The sequence below is a fragment of the Styela clava genome, chromosome 13 (assembly GCF_964204865.1).
Source record: "Styela clava chromosome 13, kaStyClav1.hap1.2, whole genome shotgun sequence".
NCBI lineage: Eukaryota > Metazoa > Chordata > Ascidiacea > Stolidobranchia > Styelidae > Styela > Styela clava.
The window spans coordinates 3,792,185-3,812,561 of record NC_135262.1 but is presented as its reverse complement, the minus strand read 5'-3'; the positions used below and the strand labels follow the sequence as shown (position 1 = coordinate 3,812,561).

At 36.7% G+C, this 20,377-nt stretch overlaps 2 protein-coding genes across 3 annotated transcripts in view; one reads left to right on the top strand and one right to left on the bottom strand.

Annotated features, from left to right (window-relative positions):
- The first annotated feature begins 531 nt into the window (after positions 1-531).
- LOC120333165 (coiled-coil domain-containing protein 39-like) lies at positions 532-3,587 on the top strand. The gene has a single exon (XM_039400531.2). The coding sequence runs from the start codon at positions 586-588 to the stop codon at positions 3,403-3,405; it is 2,820 nt and encodes a 939-aa protein (XP_039256465.2). The 5' UTR covers positions 532-585; the 3' UTR covers positions 3,406-3,587.
- Positions 3,588-5,482: 1,895 nt separating this feature from the next.
- LOC120333164 (protein CLEC16A-like) overlaps positions 5,483-20,377 on the bottom strand; it is a 32,200-nt gene continuing 17,305 nt past the window's right edge. The window contains exons 14-25 of one of the 2 annotated variants that reach the window (XM_039400527.2): positions 19,211-19,258; positions 17,121-17,246; positions 16,428-16,537; positions 15,903-15,947; positions 15,551-15,601; positions 14,839-14,967; positions 14,518-14,638; positions 13,588-13,736; positions 12,974-13,095; positions 12,163-12,302; positions 11,259-11,447; positions 5,483-7,649 (exon numbers count right to left, since the gene is read on the bottom strand). In XM_039400527.2, coding sequence (XP_039256461.2) covers positions 6,916-7,649; positions 11,259-11,447; positions 12,163-12,302; positions 12,974-13,095; positions 13,588-13,736; positions 14,518-14,638; positions 14,839-14,967; positions 15,551-15,601; positions 15,903-15,947; positions 16,428-16,537; positions 17,121-17,246; positions 19,211-19,258 — 1,964 coding nt within the window. In that variant the 3' untranslated portion in view covers positions 5,483-6,915. The remainder of the gene's footprint in view (positions 7,650-11,258; positions 11,448-12,162; positions 12,303-12,973; positions 13,096-13,587; positions 13,737-14,517; positions 14,639-14,838; positions 14,968-15,550; positions 15,602-15,902; positions 15,948-16,427; positions 16,538-17,120; positions 17,247-19,210; positions 19,259-20,377) is intronic. The other variant, XM_039400529.2, reaches the window with a different exon arrangement.

Sequence of the window (20,377 nt, the reverse complement as noted above, 5' to 3'; positions counted from 1 at the left end):
AAAATCATCTTCATTTTAGTATTCCCAATTTCAGTACCGTAATTCGAAGTAAATTATTTTAATCTACGGTATCTCTGTATTTGTCTATTGGGCTGAAGTTGGTTTAGCTATGGTATCACTGTCTATATTAGAGACTTGAAATGTTCAAAAAATAGCCCATCATGTCAGCATGAAGTCATGATTAAGCCAACATCTAAGTTAGATGTATAAATTCATGAAATGTGAAACTTACTAGCATAATGCGAAAGATTTTCGTGTCACGTAGCAATTTTCAGACATGCTCGATGTGCATAAACTGAAAATAATTTAACTGTGTAGTACTGAGATTAGGTAGGCCTGAAAAAAAAAATAACAATTTGTTTGATATTTTTTTCTATCTGTGCATTATGTTTCTGTGATACATTTTGTTTACTGGCAAATTTGTAATGTAGTAATCTTGTGCTTGTGTTGTCATATTTAGTTTTCAAACTAATGTATCTTATAGTCTTATCATAAATCTTGATACAACAAAACCCTCAATACAGGTCACAAACCTTTAATTTGAAATATTTGTTTTACAGTTTTTTAAAATAAAATCAATCAATCATGGCGGATTCTGTGATGTCCGACATTGATTGGGATGAAGGCATTGCCATGCCAGTGGCAAATGTAGAAAACAAAACACTTGAAAATGAACTGGCAGAAACAAGAAAAGAGATTTCTCTTTTGACAAACGACCTCAGCGGCAATGATGATAGGGTCCATGCGATGTCCCAACATTTACAAAATGTCAGACGTGAGCTGACACATAACATGGCTCTGATTGATGCCTATTTGAAAGATTTTGAGACTGAAGAACATATGATTTCTATAGCCCAACGTGAAGATGGCCGCTTAAATCAAGAAGTACAGAGGTTGGAAAAAGATTTAACTCTTTTACGAGATCAACATAATTCATTTGAAAATAAAATATTTCTGGACACCCAACAACTCGAAAATTTAAAATCTCAAATGAATTGGGATCAAGAGGCATTAGAAGCTTGGCTCGAAGAATCGGCGAGACGTGATGAGGACGCTATTACATTAAACAAATACACTCGTCAAGATGAGTCGAAAGTCAAAGAGCTTGGGCTTCTAATTAAGCATTTAACGGAAGAAGCACAGCAGAAACGTAAATTTCTTGACCAGGAGACAACTGAGACATTGTCAGCTCAAATTGAACTTGATAAGACGGCAGAAGAATTCAGAAAATCCCATTCGACGAGATTAGACTTGATTAGACAATGGGAGATCACTATCGAGCAAATGCAGCGTCGTGACAGAGAAATGGACCAAGCCGCTGTTGAGCTCGCAAGGACTAAGGAAGACATCCGATTACGAGAACAAATAATTGCAGAAAAGCAACTGTTTTTAGAAAACGAATCAGAAAATAATCAAGAGATGGAAAAGAAAATTGCTTCCCAAGAACGTCTTGCCGCCAAGCTTCGAATCCAGTACCAGGAACATGAAAATAATCGAATGCAACTTGAAGATGAGCTGGATACTTTGAAGTACACGGTAGAGAGAACAGCGACAGATTTGGAAAGCATCAAAAGCAGTGTCACAGGATTGAAAAAAGAGATTGTATCGAAAAATTTAAAACTCCAGCAAGCAACTCTAACTCGAGAACAGTTACAAGACAAATTATCAGCTGCAAACCAGGGCGTTTTAAGCGCTGAAGAGCAAGCTGCTTTGGCTGAAGAAATGCTCAATAAAGAAGAAGAATCGTTAAAAGAGTTTGACCAAGAGTTGAGGAGAATCCGAGACCTTCATTTCAAGAAAAAAGAAGAACTTCATACTGTCATGACAAGTGAAAAAAATGTCGCAGCTTCAATTCAAGGAAGTAGAGCTGCTAGTAAGAATCTTTCTTCGCGACTCAATAAACTCGACCAACAATCTGTTAAACAGCAGGAGATTATTTATAATCAGGATTTCACTATTCAACAACTGGAACGTAGAATTGCAAGAATGCGAGGTGAAATCAACACGGAGGAAAAGAAAGAGTTGGAAGCTCGTATTGCATCTCTTACAGCAAGCCTTGAAGACAAAAACAACATACATATTGTGCTTACAACACAATTAAAACGCCTACAAGATGATATAAGGAGACAGAAACGTGACATGGACAAAACAGGAACAGAAAAATCCGGCTTAACAAGCAAAATTGAAGAACTTGAACTGCATAATGAAATCTCACAAAAAGAACTGAAAGAAACAATTGAAACAAAACAAAGTTCCATGGTCGAAGACAGCATTCTGAAGCTTGAGATTAAGAGACTTACAGATATGTTGAATGAAAAGGCTGACAACGTTTTCTCTCTTGAAAAACGAAACTTACAACTCGCAACAGCAATGAAAGAGCGCCAAAAGGAGATTACGATTCATAAAGACATGATTTTTAGTCAAACAAAAGCAGCTGAGGAAGAGCGTAAGACTATTAATGCGGAACTTCACCAACGTCTGGCTAAAATTGACAAATTACGCAAACGTTATGAAATCCTTATGGTCTCAATGGCGCCACCAGAAGGCGAAGAGGTCAAATCTCAAGCGTATTATGTCATAAAAGCAGCACAGGATAAAGAAGAACTTCAACGTAAAGGCGACGAGGTTGACGCAAAGATTAGAAAAGCAGAAAAGGAAATTCGAGCTTTGGAAAACACTCTGCGACTTCTGAACAGCCGAAATGAAACTTATCGCAAGTCATTCAACAAAGTAACTGAAACAAGCGAAGAGTATGAAACAAAAGCACAATTAGATGAAAAACTTCGTGCTCTGATGGACAAGTATAAATACAAACGTCGACAGATTAGAGAATTGCAAGAGGATCTCCAAACAATGAGCAGTGCAATGGACACGGCAAGCCGAGATGAAACAGCTTATATGGAAATGGTTCAAGAGCGTAAAAGCAGACTCGCACAACTCCAGAAAGATCTTGAAGAGCAAGCTGCGAAAGCTGATCGAGTTATGAACCAAATTTATAAGACAACACGAGAAGTGAGAACACAACAAAGTGTGAAAGGTCCCATTCAAGAAGAAAAGGATATCGATTTACGAAGTCTGCGTGAACGTAATAGAAATATAAGCAAGCAAGTTTCAAACGCTGTCCAACAATTCCCAGAAATGTACACTATGGTTGAGATGTATTATCATCAAGTTGGACTTCCTGTTCCTACTGCTAAACCAAGCTCTCAGGGGTCAAGGAGCAGCTCTGTGCGATCAAGCGCGAGATCTTCACCACGAAGCGTTCTTTCTTCGGTAGGAAGTCCTGAAGTTCCGGCAGATGATTTTGGAATGCGTGTCACTTCCCCTGCTGGATCACAAAGGTCACGACAGTCAAGTGCTCGAAGTTCCCGATCTGGTGTCGGATCTCGCCAGTCCAGGCCGTAATTTAAAACTGCTTTAAAAGACTGTTGACTCTTTGAACCTTGGGTCAAGCATGAATTGTGCTTTAAAAGCATAATATTATTTTGGCTCATGCTTGCTTATACATATTTTATTGATAACGACGTACTACTTTCATTTCGCACATTTTTGTTATCTTTAGTCAAGTTATTAAAATGCGTACTTCAGCCTTGATTTGTTCTGTAATTTACTTCCGGGGTTCATTTGTAACGACTTACCACTATTGGGTAAGACTTCTGGTTTGCTTTGATTTTTCACTTGCACACTGTTCGCGACTAGGGTTGGGCATTTTCGAATACCTTGTGATTTCAGAATCGAATCGAATAATTTTTTTCGAATCGAATACTTGAAAATATATAATTGTAAGCGACTTTATTATAGTAATTGGTCCTCTCAACAAATGAATTACTGAAGACATAGAATAAATCACCCGGATAGATTACTGAGCGATCACACAGAATAACAAACACGTTTTATCAATAACTCATACAGAAAATAGTCATACGGTAGAATTTCGTTGAAAAAATATCACTCCAATGAGAAAAAAATTTGGGAATTCACCTCAACCATTAGCGGAAAGATAATAACAAGATGGCGGCGATTCGAAATTTAGCTCTGAACCGATTCGAATAATTTACTATTCGATTCGAAATGCCCAGCCCTATTCGCGACCAGACCTTATGTCAGATTGCTAAAATTACACATAGTTTCATTGGAGTGAGTTACCCTGTTTGAAAGGCAAAGTCAGAGGTTTCCAACTGGGGTATCTGCCACAATACTAGGCGCTTAAATTCCCCAATTTCATAGCTTGACAAGGTTTTTCCCCAGGGTGTTCTCACTTCGTTGAGCATGAAATGTTTGAACATAATAGGATTTGGAATCTACCAATAAAAATAACACTATAAACATGAATGCTAAAAGCCTCCAGAAGAGGCCACAAGCCATAAAAGGTTCTGAACCAATGGTTTACGTTTTCCAATATACAAGTTTTGTACTCTTTCGGCCACTGATATGATATACTTGATACCTTGAATGTAATACCATATCTAGTCACTCCTGCAGTTCGATTTTTTCATATGAAATTGATCTCACGTGGGACGTCCCAAAATTGAGACAACTCGAGACACGGTTCATATTATTCAATTGTCTCAACCTTGTATGGTTATACATATGCGAGTCATAGCCGAAATGGGGAGTTGCTCAGTGATGTGACATTCAATGTTGAGCTACCTAGACGAATATCAACACGACTATTTGTGCTTTAGTTTCAAATTGTTTGCCCCCATCTTGGCCCAAATCTAAAAGTTCACTTTTCAAGCTTTGTTAAGGTGCTGTCACCACTTAGTCGTTTGTGGCGACAAGTCAAATTATTAGCTCCAAGAGTATTGAAGACTAGTTCTATGAACCACCAGTCGAAACTGATTCACATTAAGCTGTGATTTCATTTTACATAAGTGGGATCAACTGTGATAAAAATGAAATTAACAAATATTATTTACGTTTTCAATGTGCCAGCCATTAGAAGTACAATGGTTGTGAAGATATCACACACATTGGGAAGAGTGGCAGATAGGAGTTTGAACCTAGTGGGCAGATATACTTCTCAATGGGAGATTTTAATCAAAAAATCATAAGCCAAACAGCTGCACAGATTAGAACTGCTAAATCATGTCCATTGCAAAATTAGGGTTTTACGCATTTGGATGTACTGTGGAAGAAACCAATGCATACAGGAGAGTTATATACACATTCTTACAGGGTTAAATGTAGTGCTGTTTAAATAACTCCCTGCACCCTTTCTTTCTCATGCGAAGCTAAAAATTATCCAACTTTGGGAGTCCTTTTGGCTTGAGGTGGTAAACTAAAAAAAGGCACTCAAAAAAGTAGGAAGCCCTGAAGTTCCTGCAGTCGATTTAGGAATGTGGGTCACTTCCCCTGCCCGATCTCGAAGGTCGGAGTTCCTGATCTGGTGTCGGAACCTTGCAAAACTCATTGACTGCATTATTAAACACAATTTTCATCTATCAAATTGAGAAGCCTCAAAACAAAAATCGAGAGCCAGTAAATCAATAATTCTTTAATTCATAGAATCGAAATTTTCTCTACAACATTAAATCATAATAAAATCTATTTATTTGCATTTAATAAATCAAGAAAAATACACAATTGCTACAGCTGTATAAGCACAAGGAAAATAGAGTGAAATACAACATAAAATCAGTATGTTTCCTCTTAGAATTTGTTACTAATAGCTTTTATTTTGATGGCTTTGAATTAAAGAAGAATTTCTTCGAAATCGAATAGATAAGCTTAGAACAAAGGTTTTGGATTGCTATTTAATATAAAATCGAATTATTCATGAGTATTGGATTATAAAAGATATTTTGTAATACCAAAGAAAGATTTAAGATGTTTTTTAAAGACTCTCAATCTATATTGCCTATAAGATTTTTTTAATCACTAGTTCACCTTGAAATTATTTGAAACTGCCAGATGTTTCAACTACCTGTTTAAAGTCTATACCACAGTAGAAAGCTTGGCAAAACAAAGCACAAAATGATCACTCATTATCAAGCCATCCTGACATCATAATCATTTGGCAAAAAATAAAATGGTGGACACCGGAACGTTGTATGTGTACCAGGTTACGGTTAGGCCATAATTTTAGGTAACAATACTACGGGAGTCACTTGGCTAGTCACCCAACTCGTAATAGAACTAAAATAAGGAAAATTGAAATAATAAAACGGCCTAACCCTAACCTGGTACACATACGACGTTCTGGTGTCCGCCATCGTGGTGCACATACTTCTGGAGCACCAAATAAAATTATTGAATTTGATGAAATTGTAACATCAACTCAAATCAGCAGATCAATCTACGACATTCACCGATAAAATCAATTTTCAATACAATGATGATCCTTTTGCAAAGCATTAAATCAAATATGGGTTATGATTTTATCCAAATCAGAACGAACTATTGTTTATATTGGAGACTTTTGGATACAAATACATACAGCAATTAGATCAGAAGCGAATATTGTCAAAATCAAAATTTGAATGATCTGTGAGGAGAAGCTAATTTGTCCTCCAAGTGCATATAATTGATTTTGTTTAAATAAAATATTTGTCTGCAAATGCTGAATCCGCAGAAAATAGGACAGAAATTCGCGAGTTGGGGAATATGGAAGAGCAAAGCATACAAGATTTTTTTGGGAAGATGGGAACAACCTCGGTCTTGTCCAATTAGTGAGTTTAAATAAGAAGAATGAATAATATGGTTGAGTATGGTTCTTTATTTTAGTTCCACTACAAGTTCGGGGACAAGCCAAGTGACTCTCATAGTGTTTGTACCTGAAATATGGCCCAACCCTAACCTGGTACACATACTAAGTTCAGGTGTCCGCCATCTTGGTACGCATACTTCATGATCGCAGACTTTTGAATTATTTCCAATATTCGATTTGAATTCACTTTCTGTTCCCAAGTGAACTCATTGGTTGTCAGATTTGAAATCTGAGGAAACTGATTTTACAGGAGAAAGCGACACTGAGAACTTTGGTTCCTCTTGATTCATCAAAGAAACTGGGGCCGAGGATGGGGGCTGCAGAGTAAGGGCAATATCTTTGTTAGACGTCGAAGACTCGGAACGCAATCTCGCAACTTTTAAGTCGTCAGTTTCAAGATGTGTGATGTCATAATTCGAGTTTTCAATTTGAGAAGGAATACTTTCTGGGTCACTAGTGGGTGGTATGGAGTCATTGGGTACTACATCAGATATTTGTTCTTTTTCACCTACTTCGGAATTTGAAGCAAGGTTAGAAGCATTGGCATCTTCCTCGATGCTAAATTCATTCAGCGATGAAGCGTCTACCCCTTCTTCAAGTGGAGAGGCATCAGCCCCAAAAGATGGAGAAGTAGACTCGCCAGATTTTGATTCTAGGTCTAAATTCCCGACATGTACTCCGACTTCTTCATAAGGGAGTTCACTGGAGCTAATATGAGCACTGTTCGTTCTTCTGTGACTCTTTGGCGCACCCCGGGGGATGACATTTGACACAAATGATGGAGGTTCACTGTGTTGAATTGCAGCACCGTCAATACTGTGATCTTGGAGTACGAGTGTCAATTCTTTTGCTGAAATAAGCTCGGGTGCTGATTCACATGTAGTGAGTGAACTCGATACTTTTTCTCTGTGTCTTCCAAGCGCAGGACTTTGGTTGCGAGCTGAATAATGGAGAATAATTTAACAAAAATGCATGAATTTCAATAAAAAGAATGTGAATGTTCTACCAGATAATGTCATGAATTTTCCAATAACCATCGACTTGATAATCAAGAGATCTGACTGTGTCAGTTTGTATACAGTTTTTTTTATAAAAGAATTTGTGAGAGTGAAATTAAGGCAAGCATTGAAAAGACAAACATAGTGGAGCCACATGATAGTAATATAATAGAGATATACAGTGCAATACTATTTAGGACCGAGCCTCGTAAACATTTAACAGATGCGAAGACACTTTACTGTACAGCAAATACAATTGGGGTGCCAACAAGGATATGCCTAAGTATATTGACAAACTGGCACACAATCAACAAAGAATACTCATAAGGAATATACCAAAATTAATACTCAATACTTAGGTTTAACTACAACCAAACAACACAACCATGACATGAAAATTGTTAAACTTGTGGATCGGTTGGTCTCGTTGAGGCATCAAAGGTTCATGATTTTTGTACACACCCAACAGAGCAAACACCTCACCCAGGACAAAATATATTTGAAATCGAGAAGTTTTCGATTCTCCAAGAAATCATTACATATCAGTGGTTGTATAGGACCATGGGAGTGAGTGAGTGGCGCCACTTGAAGACTTAGAGCAAACTTGCGTATAGAATTTCGCAAGTTAGGATAAAGTCACATTTGCAGAATACATTCAAACCTAGGGATGGGCAATGTAGAATAATTTACTATTCTAGAATATTCTAGAATAGTTGAATCGAATCCAGAATACCGAATCCTATTCTATTTTCATACTTATTCAAATAGTGGGAATTTCTACATTGCTGGATTTAGATGGTAAAAAATTGCAAATGTATTACTTACTATAAATGTATTATCTATTTGGAAATGTCCTGAACATTGGATTTCATTTAATACTAAACAGGCAGTTCCCAGGACAATAAAATTTAGGAATATTACAATATTTTTTGCCTTCAATTGTTTCAAAGGTATGTAATCTCTAAATACTAATAAAACTGATATGCTAAATTAAGACACGCTTTACACACTTTAATAGTAAGCGGTTAAATACAAAATAGACATGAAACCGCGTTAAATCATTATTAATGTAAGTCTGCCGAGTATACTAAAACAAACCCGCTGAGAACCAGCGTGTGGCCACTGCAACCTATGCGCCGTTGTGAAATATTAAATTTAACCACTATCAATTAAAATCAACCTTTTATTCTGTGAGAGCAAGACACGTAAAACCAAGTTCCCGTAAACGCGATTTCGTACTTAGTTATTAGGTAATAACATCTGAAGACGAACTCATTTTTCTATGATTATCGTTACATATCATTATCTATCCAGACTTGGCCTTACTCAAATTCAATACGTCACTATCTTCGCCAGATGCGGCAACTTTTTTCAAAATTAATCGGCGACTAAAATACTACAGACTTCCAATCAAACGTGAGTCTACCTTGAACGATAGAAATGTTATCATTAATCATTATCTACCCAGACTTAGCCCTACTCAAATTCAATACGTCACTATCTTAGCCAGATGCGGCAACTTTTTTCAAAATTAATCGGCGACTAAAATACTACAGACTTCCAATCAAACGTGAGTCTACCTTGAACGATAGAAATGTTATCATTAATCATTATCTACCCAGACTTAGCCCTACTCAAATTCAATACGTCACTATCTTCGCCAGATGCGGCAACTTTTTTCAAAATTTATCGGCGACTAAAATACAACAGACACTCAATCAAACGTGCGTCTATCTTGAACGATAGAAATGTTATCATTAATCATTATCTACCCAGACTTAGCCCTACTCAAATTCCATACTTCACTATCTTCGCCAGATGCGGCAACTTTTTTCAAAATTTATCGGCGACTAAAATACTACAGACACTTGATCAAACGTGCGTCTATCTTGAACGATAGAAACGGACCGAAAAATATGTAATCTTTTGAGAGTGAAATTTAAATGTGAGAGTTGTTCGCGTTTTGCGATATAACTTTGTATTTCGGAAAATGGTATAATAAAATTATTCGTAAATAATATTTGATCTAAATTGATGGCGAGTAATGTTATAACATTTAACGCCTGGCTTTAGGTTTACGTGCATCATTTTTTTGGGAAAACTCGTAGGTCGCGAAAAATCATTTAATTTAAAATGAGGCAAGGCACGTCTGTAAACAATTAAAGATTGTTGCATTCAGATTATCGGAATATCACCAATAAGTCGGCACAAATAACGCTAGCTGGGTAGCAAAGAAGGAAAACGCAAAAATGGTGCAATAACGAGTCTTCGCCGTGAGGTTATATTACCGACTTCTTGTCCTGAATATGCCGATTGAAATTACAGTGTCTGATGTTTACCGATTTACGGGTTCTTTGCGAGCAGACGCAAGTTTAATTAAACGAGAGAGATTTTCACGCGAGCAAAACGCTCGTCTATAATTGATAAATTAGAAACCCGAAATACAAAAATTGACGCTTTGCGCCAGAGAGGCGGAAACCGAATCCTGTTATCGGATCCCGTTGGATTCGAATACTTTGGGATTCGAATCCTCCGGATTCGGTATTCTATATTGCCCATCCCTATTCAAACCCCTTATAGAGCTGCGGTAAACACACACACAAGCACATAGTATTCACATTACACCATCCACTAGACATCATAAGTAACATAACATTATGAGTAGCACAGTACATCCACACAATCCTACTTTTCGAAGTAAAGCCAGAACCGAAGCTTTTAACAATTGGAATCTCAATAACTTTGGCTTTCATGTTTTTATCAGTCTGACGACGATGGCATCTGATCACTAGAAATTTGAATATTTAGATACAGATTACTGTAGGTGTTGAATCTTATGTGCATACATATTCATTTCGCACAGAATAGTCAGAACAAAAAAGGAAAAGAATAAAAGCAAAAAAGAGTGTACATTCAATTTTGCAAGTCTTTCGCTACGCACATTTCTATTTCGAAGCTATCAGTGATAAATATTATTGTCTTGCTCTACTTCGGCTAATGTCAGTGTGTGCACAAGGGAAGTATATAAATTTTCCAGATTCTCAGACATAGGTGGCAGAGAAAAAGCTGCAACTGACCAGGGGTTACACAAACCCCGAATAACGGCAAAGATTTCTCTCATATGTAATATCCCATGCACTACGTCTTTAAATAGCAGAGAAAGGCGTAAATGACTAGTGGCAACGTAAATCACTCTGTGCCTGCTGAAAGTCCACGCATAATACACAGGAAAAAGCGAGCTCTCGCAGGGTAATCACTGCTGCAGAGTCAGCTCAATCTTTAACTCAACGTTTCTCAGGCGTGCCGTGGATCTTTCCGGGATTTTAGAAAATAAGCTATTCGTATTATTCACCCATTGCAGTAACATAGACATAATAAATCTTGTGTCGCAAATTTTTTTTTATTTGTTTAGTGCTAAAGTAACACAGCCCTAACTGATCAGTGGTTAAGTGACAAGTTTTCTGTTATAATCCCCCCCCCCCTAAAAATAAACCAGCGAACTAAAACCCAAAAATCTTGCGAATCTAAATTAAAAAAGTAACAAGAATTACCTGAGCCAGCTCTTGGTGAAACTGGAAGGCCGAGGTTTCCAATTCGCCCAGGAGTTATTGCCATTGATCCACCAGGTCGTTTCAGTATAGGTTGAGGCGTATGGCTGCTGTTGCCGCGTTGATGAGGGCTTGATTCGAGTGCATGAGGATCAGCATAAGCTCGGAATTGACTTCTGGGGGCATGGAAACCTAAATACAGACAATGGTGTAAATATTATAGATAAGAAATAATATTCTCACATTTAAATCTTGCATTATTGTTTTGACCGCAATTGGAAATTATCCACTCTATGCTTATATTTATGTCACTAAGTTTCAAAAAAAAACTTGCATAGATATAGAGATGTGGAGTTGGAAACCTGACACCGATTGGGGAAAATTTTATTCTTCCTCCAGCCCACAAATCTGAAAAAACTAAATTTTAATAACTGAACAAACATGCGCTTTCAGTTTTCTGCTGCTTAGAGACTCTGATGGATAATTTGACTTCAATTATCTCAATTAAAAGTCCGAAATGCAGATTCAAGAATTTCAATTTTTGATTCACGTTCGTAAGTGTTGGAAATGACAACTATGGACTAGTCCCCCCCAAAGTCCTGACTTCATTGGTCAGATAATTACTCACTCCTGCGCACGAGCATAGAATAGATGTAAAAAGTTGGTCACATAGAAACCCAATTATATCAGTGCTAGATTACCTTTGAACTGAGTTTTAGTTTTCCAGACAACCATAAAAGTGTTACCGGTAAGCATTGAATCTTTATTTATTATTATCTTTAATTATCCTAATATAAGTAAGTACATTCATCGGCGGCGAGGTGTTAAGGACAAATAAAAGAGTGAATCTGGGACCCCGGATGAAATTCTTTTTATCACATTTGATGAAATATATCCATGTACTTACTTGTATTCAGCATATAACTGTTAGCAAATGGGTCTTCAATTGTATTCTCTGGCAATCCCAGCAACACGGCTATTCTTTGCATTTTAAGGTTTCGAGCTCGCATTCGGCCTTTTGTTAACCTTTGCTTAGCTGCCATGCACCTGAATGAAATTAATTTTTATGAGCTAAACAAGGCAAGTAATGAAGAATATACATAAATAAAAAATTAGAAGGAAAGAAAGATATTCAGTTTGATATAGACCGTTAACATATCCAGCCCTTTGGGTAATTCAATCTGGCTCACCTGATGCTGCCACAACTAAACTAAAACCAAAATTTTATATATTAGCTAAATAAAAATACCTCAAGGCATTTGTTGAGATTGCAATTAAATTTTGTTTTTGCGCGAGGCTTATTGTTTTCCACTTCTGCTTTTATAACACTGTGAATATTGTACATAAATATAAACATTTTACGTCACACTTACCTGGACCGCCAGTCTAGATGGGCAAAATTTTTGGCCCATTTTCCGAAATAGTTGCCCACCCTTATAGACTATTAAATTTTTAAAATCAGGCAGTGGAAAGGAGGCCGAATCGGCTACCCTAAAAGTTCCCCAACTTTTCCAATTCAAAGACTTATTTATTTTTGAGACATGGTATATAAATTATGACTCATTGGTAGATAATATTTCATCTCAATATGAAGAAGATTAGTTATATGCACATCTTGTATTCCTTATGGAAAACTAAATATAACAATATAAAACACTTATGCAAACAGATAAGACATTTTCAAAAAATGATTTGAAAAGTTTCTAAGCCAGATCTACCTTATATGGTCATCAAATATGAAATCAGCACTCAGCAACGGAACTCTCCTGGCACCAGATGGTTTATGTATTGTGACACGTAGTACTCGACTGTCTTCATTATCACTTGCTACTTCAACATCCTGGAAAAATATTACATTTCTCAAGTGGAGAGAAAAGCTGACACGATTGCTTGGACATGAAATTTCACATACTTTCCCACAGTAAGGAAAGTCAACAGCATAGTTATATAAACGGAACAGAATTTTTCAAATTACCTTTGAAAATGAATGCAGATAAGACAGCAAATCAAATGAATGGGATTAATCATATAAATATAATTGTGCACGAGGTGATTGCTGGACTCCTCTGCGTTTACGGTGGTTCACGCAACCATTGGTTGGTTACAGCTTCCTCCACCATCAAGCCAAGGCATCTGGAAGAAAAACTGGTTATATTCCAGTACTTCAACACCTAAACATGGTTTGGTAACTGGACGAGGTGCTGCTGTTCACCATAAGATTGAGCCTTCTTCTCAGCTTTAAATGTAAATACACTATCTTATCATAGTGACAAAGATAAAGTAGATCCTCAGATTCTACGTCACGTCAGATCAAACAAGAATAGTCACTCACTTGTAAGAAACCAGCGAATCTGACGACTCCCCATCCAAGTCTCTTACTCTCTGGCTCCACCAATACAAGCTGATAAAGGTCGACAACTAAGAATCTACGTTGCTTCCCATCTCTATTTGATACCGTACAGGCTATCAGGTCGCTGTTGTCTAGATAGAAATAACAAGGTTTACGAATGGTCATGGTGGCGCAATACAAGCAAAGATATTGGCAAACTAGAGGTTAGAGAGTGGGCCTAGGTCTGACATAGGCAAAATCCGGCCTGTTGGGTAATTCAAACTTGCCAACCTGATGCTGCCACAACCAAATTCATTGTTTCAGCTAAAAATAGCTCAAGGAATTTGTTGAGATTGCGATTAAATTTAGATTTGGCACGAGGCCTATTGTTTTCCACTTTTGCCTTGTAACACTGTAAATATTGTTAAAAATGTGACTTTTTATGTTACACTTGAATTGCCTGTCAGTCAAGGTGGCCTAGATGTTGTTTCATTTCAACTCTTCAGATAATCAATACCAAGAGTTGCGAGAGACATCCAGTAATTGTGGTCACCGAGGTTTGGGAACTGTTTGCCATGGCACACCAGTGGTTACATGTTTTAATAAAACTGACCCCCCCAGCTGATTCATAGTCACCATCAAATTATTGAATCACAGATATCAGCACAGAAGTTCTAATACACAAACTAGTAGCGATCGGAGACCGCTGACTTATCGACCTTCCGCATGTGGGGATCCCCCAAAACAGAAACTGTGGTTTCTATTCCTTGGCTCTGACTCAATAGCGACACCACGTGTCCCATCTCTAATTAATTGATAACTCGCTAATTATACGACATCCAAATTCATTCGAAATCAATAGGCTTCCGGTCCGAGATATGATGAATGATAACGAATTAGCAATTTTTATCTTTTCCGTTGTGTTCAACTTACTCAGATCCAGTTTATCGTTCGTCTGAATACAATCTTGTTCTCTTGTGAGTGGGAGCTGAGTTTCGACTTCTTTGCAAAGACAAAGTGAGAGATCTCGAAGGCCAATGAAAGTTCCAATTGCCTGTGAATCAGAAATTTCAATTTAGAAAGTCTGTGTATATTACACAAATACCCAGCTGCTATTCCTATACCAGAAATGGATTGATTACACATTGATGGGATGGAGCTGAAACCAGATAACAATACCTTGCAATGACAAATAACTTCTGTATCCAGTTTCAAGAACGAGGTTTTTATTAATTGTCAAAATCTTATTTTTACCCTTTTAGCTTGCTCAGCAGGTCCACATGGAAGTCGACTTTTAAATTCAATTCCTGTTAACGGTGTACCAGTAGGTGGCAGTAGTAAGGACGAATCCATCATCAAGTACTCCACATTAAGAGGCTTACTCTGAAAAAAATCAAACTTTTTCGTTCAAAAATTGAATAATAACAAAAAAGAACAGTGCACTTGTATACACATCTTGAAGAATATAATTGTTTTCAAATAAAATATCTAGTGGTAAAGTTAGAGCGCTGTTCCTAACTAAGTCAGTATCAACCCGTAATAACTAGATTACAATCGGAGACTGCCGACTTATTGATCTGCAGTTTCGATTCCTTCGCAATGACTCAATAACGCCACCGCATGTTCCATCACTAATTAATTAATAATTCGCTAATTATACGACATAATTCATCCAAAATCAATAGGCTTCTGGCCCGAGATATGATGAATGCACATGCAAAATTTGGAGCAGAATCAACCTCGCTTTCGTGAGATATCGCGTAACATATGAAAGTGTCTAAGAGACAAACAAAAAGACAAAACCTATCAACATACATACCAATCGAGATCGATAAGTAAAAAATAGAGTGGGCAATGCTGAACTAAAAAAGATTCCAACCCTCCAAGAATAGTATAGTGATATAGGACATTGTTAGGAGCAAAAGTAACGAAATGAACATCGTCATCATATAAAAAAAGTTATTACCTGAAACGTCCTGTATTCATCTTCCAAAATATCCAAGAACATTTCTTCCTCCTGTAATGAGAAAATGATGAATGTTAAATTTAATCCAAAATTCCCTGACAGAGTCTCAAATATATGCATATAGATAATTTTTTAATCAAGGTCACTTTTCTATTATATGTTTGTAAAAAAAAACATGCTTCTGTATCATATAGAGTAATTTTCATACCTAGATATACTTTTGAAACCCCTAAAAGTTTTGAAAACCTACAGTCACGTCTAATTCGTCAATTAAAAAAATTCAGAATTCTCCCTTTTGCAAAATTCATTACTTTGCCCCGAATAGATCATAATTATTGATCAAGAATGTTACCTTATAAAATGGATGTAGATTGTTCATACTTTCATTTCTTGAATCCTAAAAACAAAATTGACATTGTAAGGTCACATGCCGTTGTTATTGTTACAAACCAATATGACAGAACATAATATAAACAGTATAAAATTGCAATTTTTATTTTATTTTGACCAGGTCTAATCTTTACGAGGTTAAAAAAACAATAATAAATTCAACCTCCATGCATATATACACAGCGATCAAGAAGTTTAAATGAATTATGAAGGTTAAACACAGTACTCACAGCATTTCAGGGACTGAAACCTATGAGCAGGGGTATATTCACTTGTACTCCAACCGATATACCCAGTATTCACATTATGCCACAGATATTCAAAATTCCAGTACTTTACCATCCCACAGTGAAGAAAAGACAAGTCCAATATAGATTAAAGGTAGATTTGTCTATTATCGTGAAGTCAGCGAATCAGAAAAAATTCAAACATTTGGGCAGACACTGATAAAAGAAAAACACGAAATATAAAACATAAAGAGCATCACCTCAATGCAAGTAAGATGACTTTCCAATAAAATACATTTATCATTCTTCAGCCCGATTTCCTTCAATAACAAGCAACTCAACCCGATGGTGGCCAAACGAACTTTGGAATCTGAAATAAAACAAGAGAAGAACATTGGAATGAAGAGCAGTATGTAATTAAGCATACCATGATTGGTTTAAACCCTTATTAGGAAATTATTCGGACCTTCTAAGTATGCGCACCAAGATAGCACACAACCTGAACTCAGGTTGTGTACAAGGTTAGGGTTCAGGTTGTGCGACATCTTGGTGCGCATACTTCAGGAGTACCAATTACTCTTAAGGTTAAAAGCAAAATTCGTATACTGAGTTACTCATTCACTGAATATGCATATCATTTAAAATGGTGGAGGGTTCAGACTTCAGTGTTCAGGTTGACAAGACCCTACACCATCTCAAGCTTCTATTTATGCCCTAATTATAATAAATTAAAATGGGGGCGAAACAATGAAAAAAATTTATCATTTATCAGTTTGGGTTACGCGAGACAAAAGATCTTTCCTCACTTCATGCCTTTGCGCAAGTGGATCTGTATGCTGCATACGAATATGCGTAATATGCAAGAATTTCTTGACAGAAAACATTTGCATTACTATGCAGCATGAGTATTGAATCAAATACAACTTTTATCAAAGAGTAAACAAGAAAATCACCTTTCTTAACACTTGTACTAAGAATCCTCAGTAATCGTTCAACCAACCAATGACTGTACGTGTCATTGTTTTCATCATCCTTTGACTGCCCCAATTGGACAACTTCTGTCAGATCCGAACTGATACCTAAAATAAGTTGAAATTTTTGTTACAAGATTTTCCCAGGAGAAAAAAGAGTGAGCAAAGAGAAAAACGAGAATATCCGTCGGAGACCGAAGACTTATCGATCGAAACTACGGTTTCGATTCATGACTCTATAGTGACACCGCATGTCCCATCACTAATTAATTAATAACTCACTAATTATACGACATAATTCATCCAAAATCAATAGGCTTCTGGTCGGAGATATGATAATTGCACATGCAAAATTTGGAGCAGATGCAACCACGCCTTCGTGAGATATCGCATGCATCTAATAGACAGACAAACAGACAAATACCTATCAACAGACTTACCGATCTGAAGATCGATAAGTAATAAACTGCCAAGAAAAAATATTTCTGAAGTATTTATTAATTGATTGCAGGGGCTTTTTTGCTCTATACAGAATTCTGCATAAGGTGAAGTAACAAGTACTTGAAGAAGTGGCACCCATGAAAATGCCATGAGTTATGAATGGTATTTGGCCACAAACACAGGGTCAAAAGCAATCATAGTAATGTAAAGAGTGATTTCTGAGGTATTTATTTATAAGGCAAAATAACAAGTACTAGGGTGTGTGACATACAATAAATGGCATGGGTCACAAATTTATGCATTTAATCTTCGATTTATTTGTTTTATGAATGTTACATAGTAACATATACAATACTCATGTTAGTGGAATACATTGAACATTTCATAGTAACATGTACAATACTTATTGGAATACAGAAAAAGGTAAACAAAAAAAAAATTTGAAGCTAATTTGGAACGAAAATGTTAAGTTTACACAGTAACTTAACACAGTACAGTCCAGTGGAATACATGGAAAAGCCATGACTTGGATAATAAATTTTGTCATGAAGACTAGATCAAAATCAACCACCGAAAGTACAAAAAAAATTAAGGGATTTTTTTGAATTTTTATTCATGCAAATCCTGGGGTATTTTCCATGGTGCATTGATTGGAAATGCTAACATACAATACTGGGCAGTGGGCATACTGGAAATGCCTTTACGATAGAGTATATGCCAGTAATATTGGCTGATAAAAGTATGACAAAATAGAAAGTAGAAATTCGAAGTAGGATCACTGTAAATTAGAACATTGAGCCAGTAATATATACAGTAAGCATAGATAGAGGCCCAAACAGCAAACAGCAGAGGTCTTAACACAACAACATCACAAGATCAGGTGTATATGTGTTAGCTACATGCCAAGCAGTGTATATGTGTTCAAAGCAGAGTGAGTGCCTGGGCGAAGTAGCAAACAACAATTGAATGCATAATCCAAACATACTAGACAATCAAACAGAGCCTCAAAATCATTTCAAAAGAATCCGCACATTTAGGAATGGTTGATACATTCATTGGCTTGCTTGCCTGCAGATTTGTTTTATATGAAATGACAAAAAAAGAAGACTATAGGCCGATATAACATTATAAAATTTCGTCTGAGAGCAAAGATCTCTAGCATGTTGTTTATTTGTAAGCTTAGAACGATCATTTCTGCACACACACACATGAACGTACGCATACATACACAAGCAGACGCACAAACACAGAAACAGACATACATACACACACACAGACCAATGCATGGACCAATACATACACAAACACACACATGTGTACAAACACATAAACTCAAGTTTCTATGAAAACAATTGCAAGTGATCATCCAGGCACACACACACATATGCACATAAACACACGACTCGCAAATAAACACACGCACAAACACATATAAACAGACATACACACACACACAGACCAATGCACGGACACACATATACACAAACGCACACATGCACAAACTCAAATTTCTATAAAAATAATTGCTTGGCAAATTGGCATAGCTGCAAAATTAGACAAATCGACTTTGGACAAAAGCATAAAACATGCCTTTTATCGCAAAATAATAAAACTCAAGCACATATTCTTACCAGCAGCTAATTCCCCATGAGAGCAAGTAGAAAACAAAATACCACAAACTGAATGATAGAATAGACAAGGAACACTTTAACTTAGCATAAGGCTGGCCTAGGTTGATTGCCATCCTTATAGAGCAGTGGACGGCAACCTTTTTCAAGTGACGGACGGAAAAGCCTGACCATAATTTTGGCGGACCACCTTCATACAAACCAACTAAGTCTGTGCACTAAATCATACACATTAAGAAATTAATGATGACAATATACTAAAAACGACGGTGATGCTATTTAATGCGATATCTGTATTTGTTTGCTGGCTATTAACTGTTCCCATATTGGAGATATGGTCGACATTGACACACGTTACGTGTTTCTTACATTCAGCCTACTTCGATATTTCGTATTTGTAGGTATCAATATTGAAAACCAGGCCTCACATTAGGAAGATTTCGGAAAAGGTAACAATGCCTGTAAACCTTCTGACCTTAGTCTGGGTATTGATTGATGTTTGTTTTGCCAAAACTAAATTTTTTTACCCTATGAGCTAACTTTATGATTAACCTGTTTCTGAAGTATAGAACTGACTAGACATGACCGGTTAGCTATGAGCCAATAGTGGAATAGTCACGCTTTTAGCGAGAATCATTTTGTTGGAGAGATCTTATTCGGACTGATGAGAGACATTCTTATACAGGCGTAGAGGAAACAATTGACCCAGCGTTATTGCGACATACTGACATGGCAATTATTTGTGAAGTCAGACATGCTGCTCAAAAGTGTTGTGTCCGCGGTAGGGTGCTGTTTTTAGTCGTAGGGTTTGTGGTTAGTTTGTAGGGGTTTTATCACGGCCTTGTCCGTTTTTGTGTCACCTCTCTGCGGACCGGCAGTTACCTTTCCGCAGATCGGCAATGGGCCACGACCCAGATGGTTGCCGACCACTGTTATAGAGGGTGTCCAAAAATTTTCACCAGATTTTATAGTAATAATAATAACAATGGTAAATATATATAAATTTTATCATATGATATTATCATATTGATAAATGAGAATTACAAGCACAATAATAACTATTAATAAACAAAGACAATGAAATTTTTAATTAGCATTACTATAAAACCGGGCAAAATTATTTGGATACCTTGTATATAGTGAGCACCAAGTACAAGATTCCATAATAGC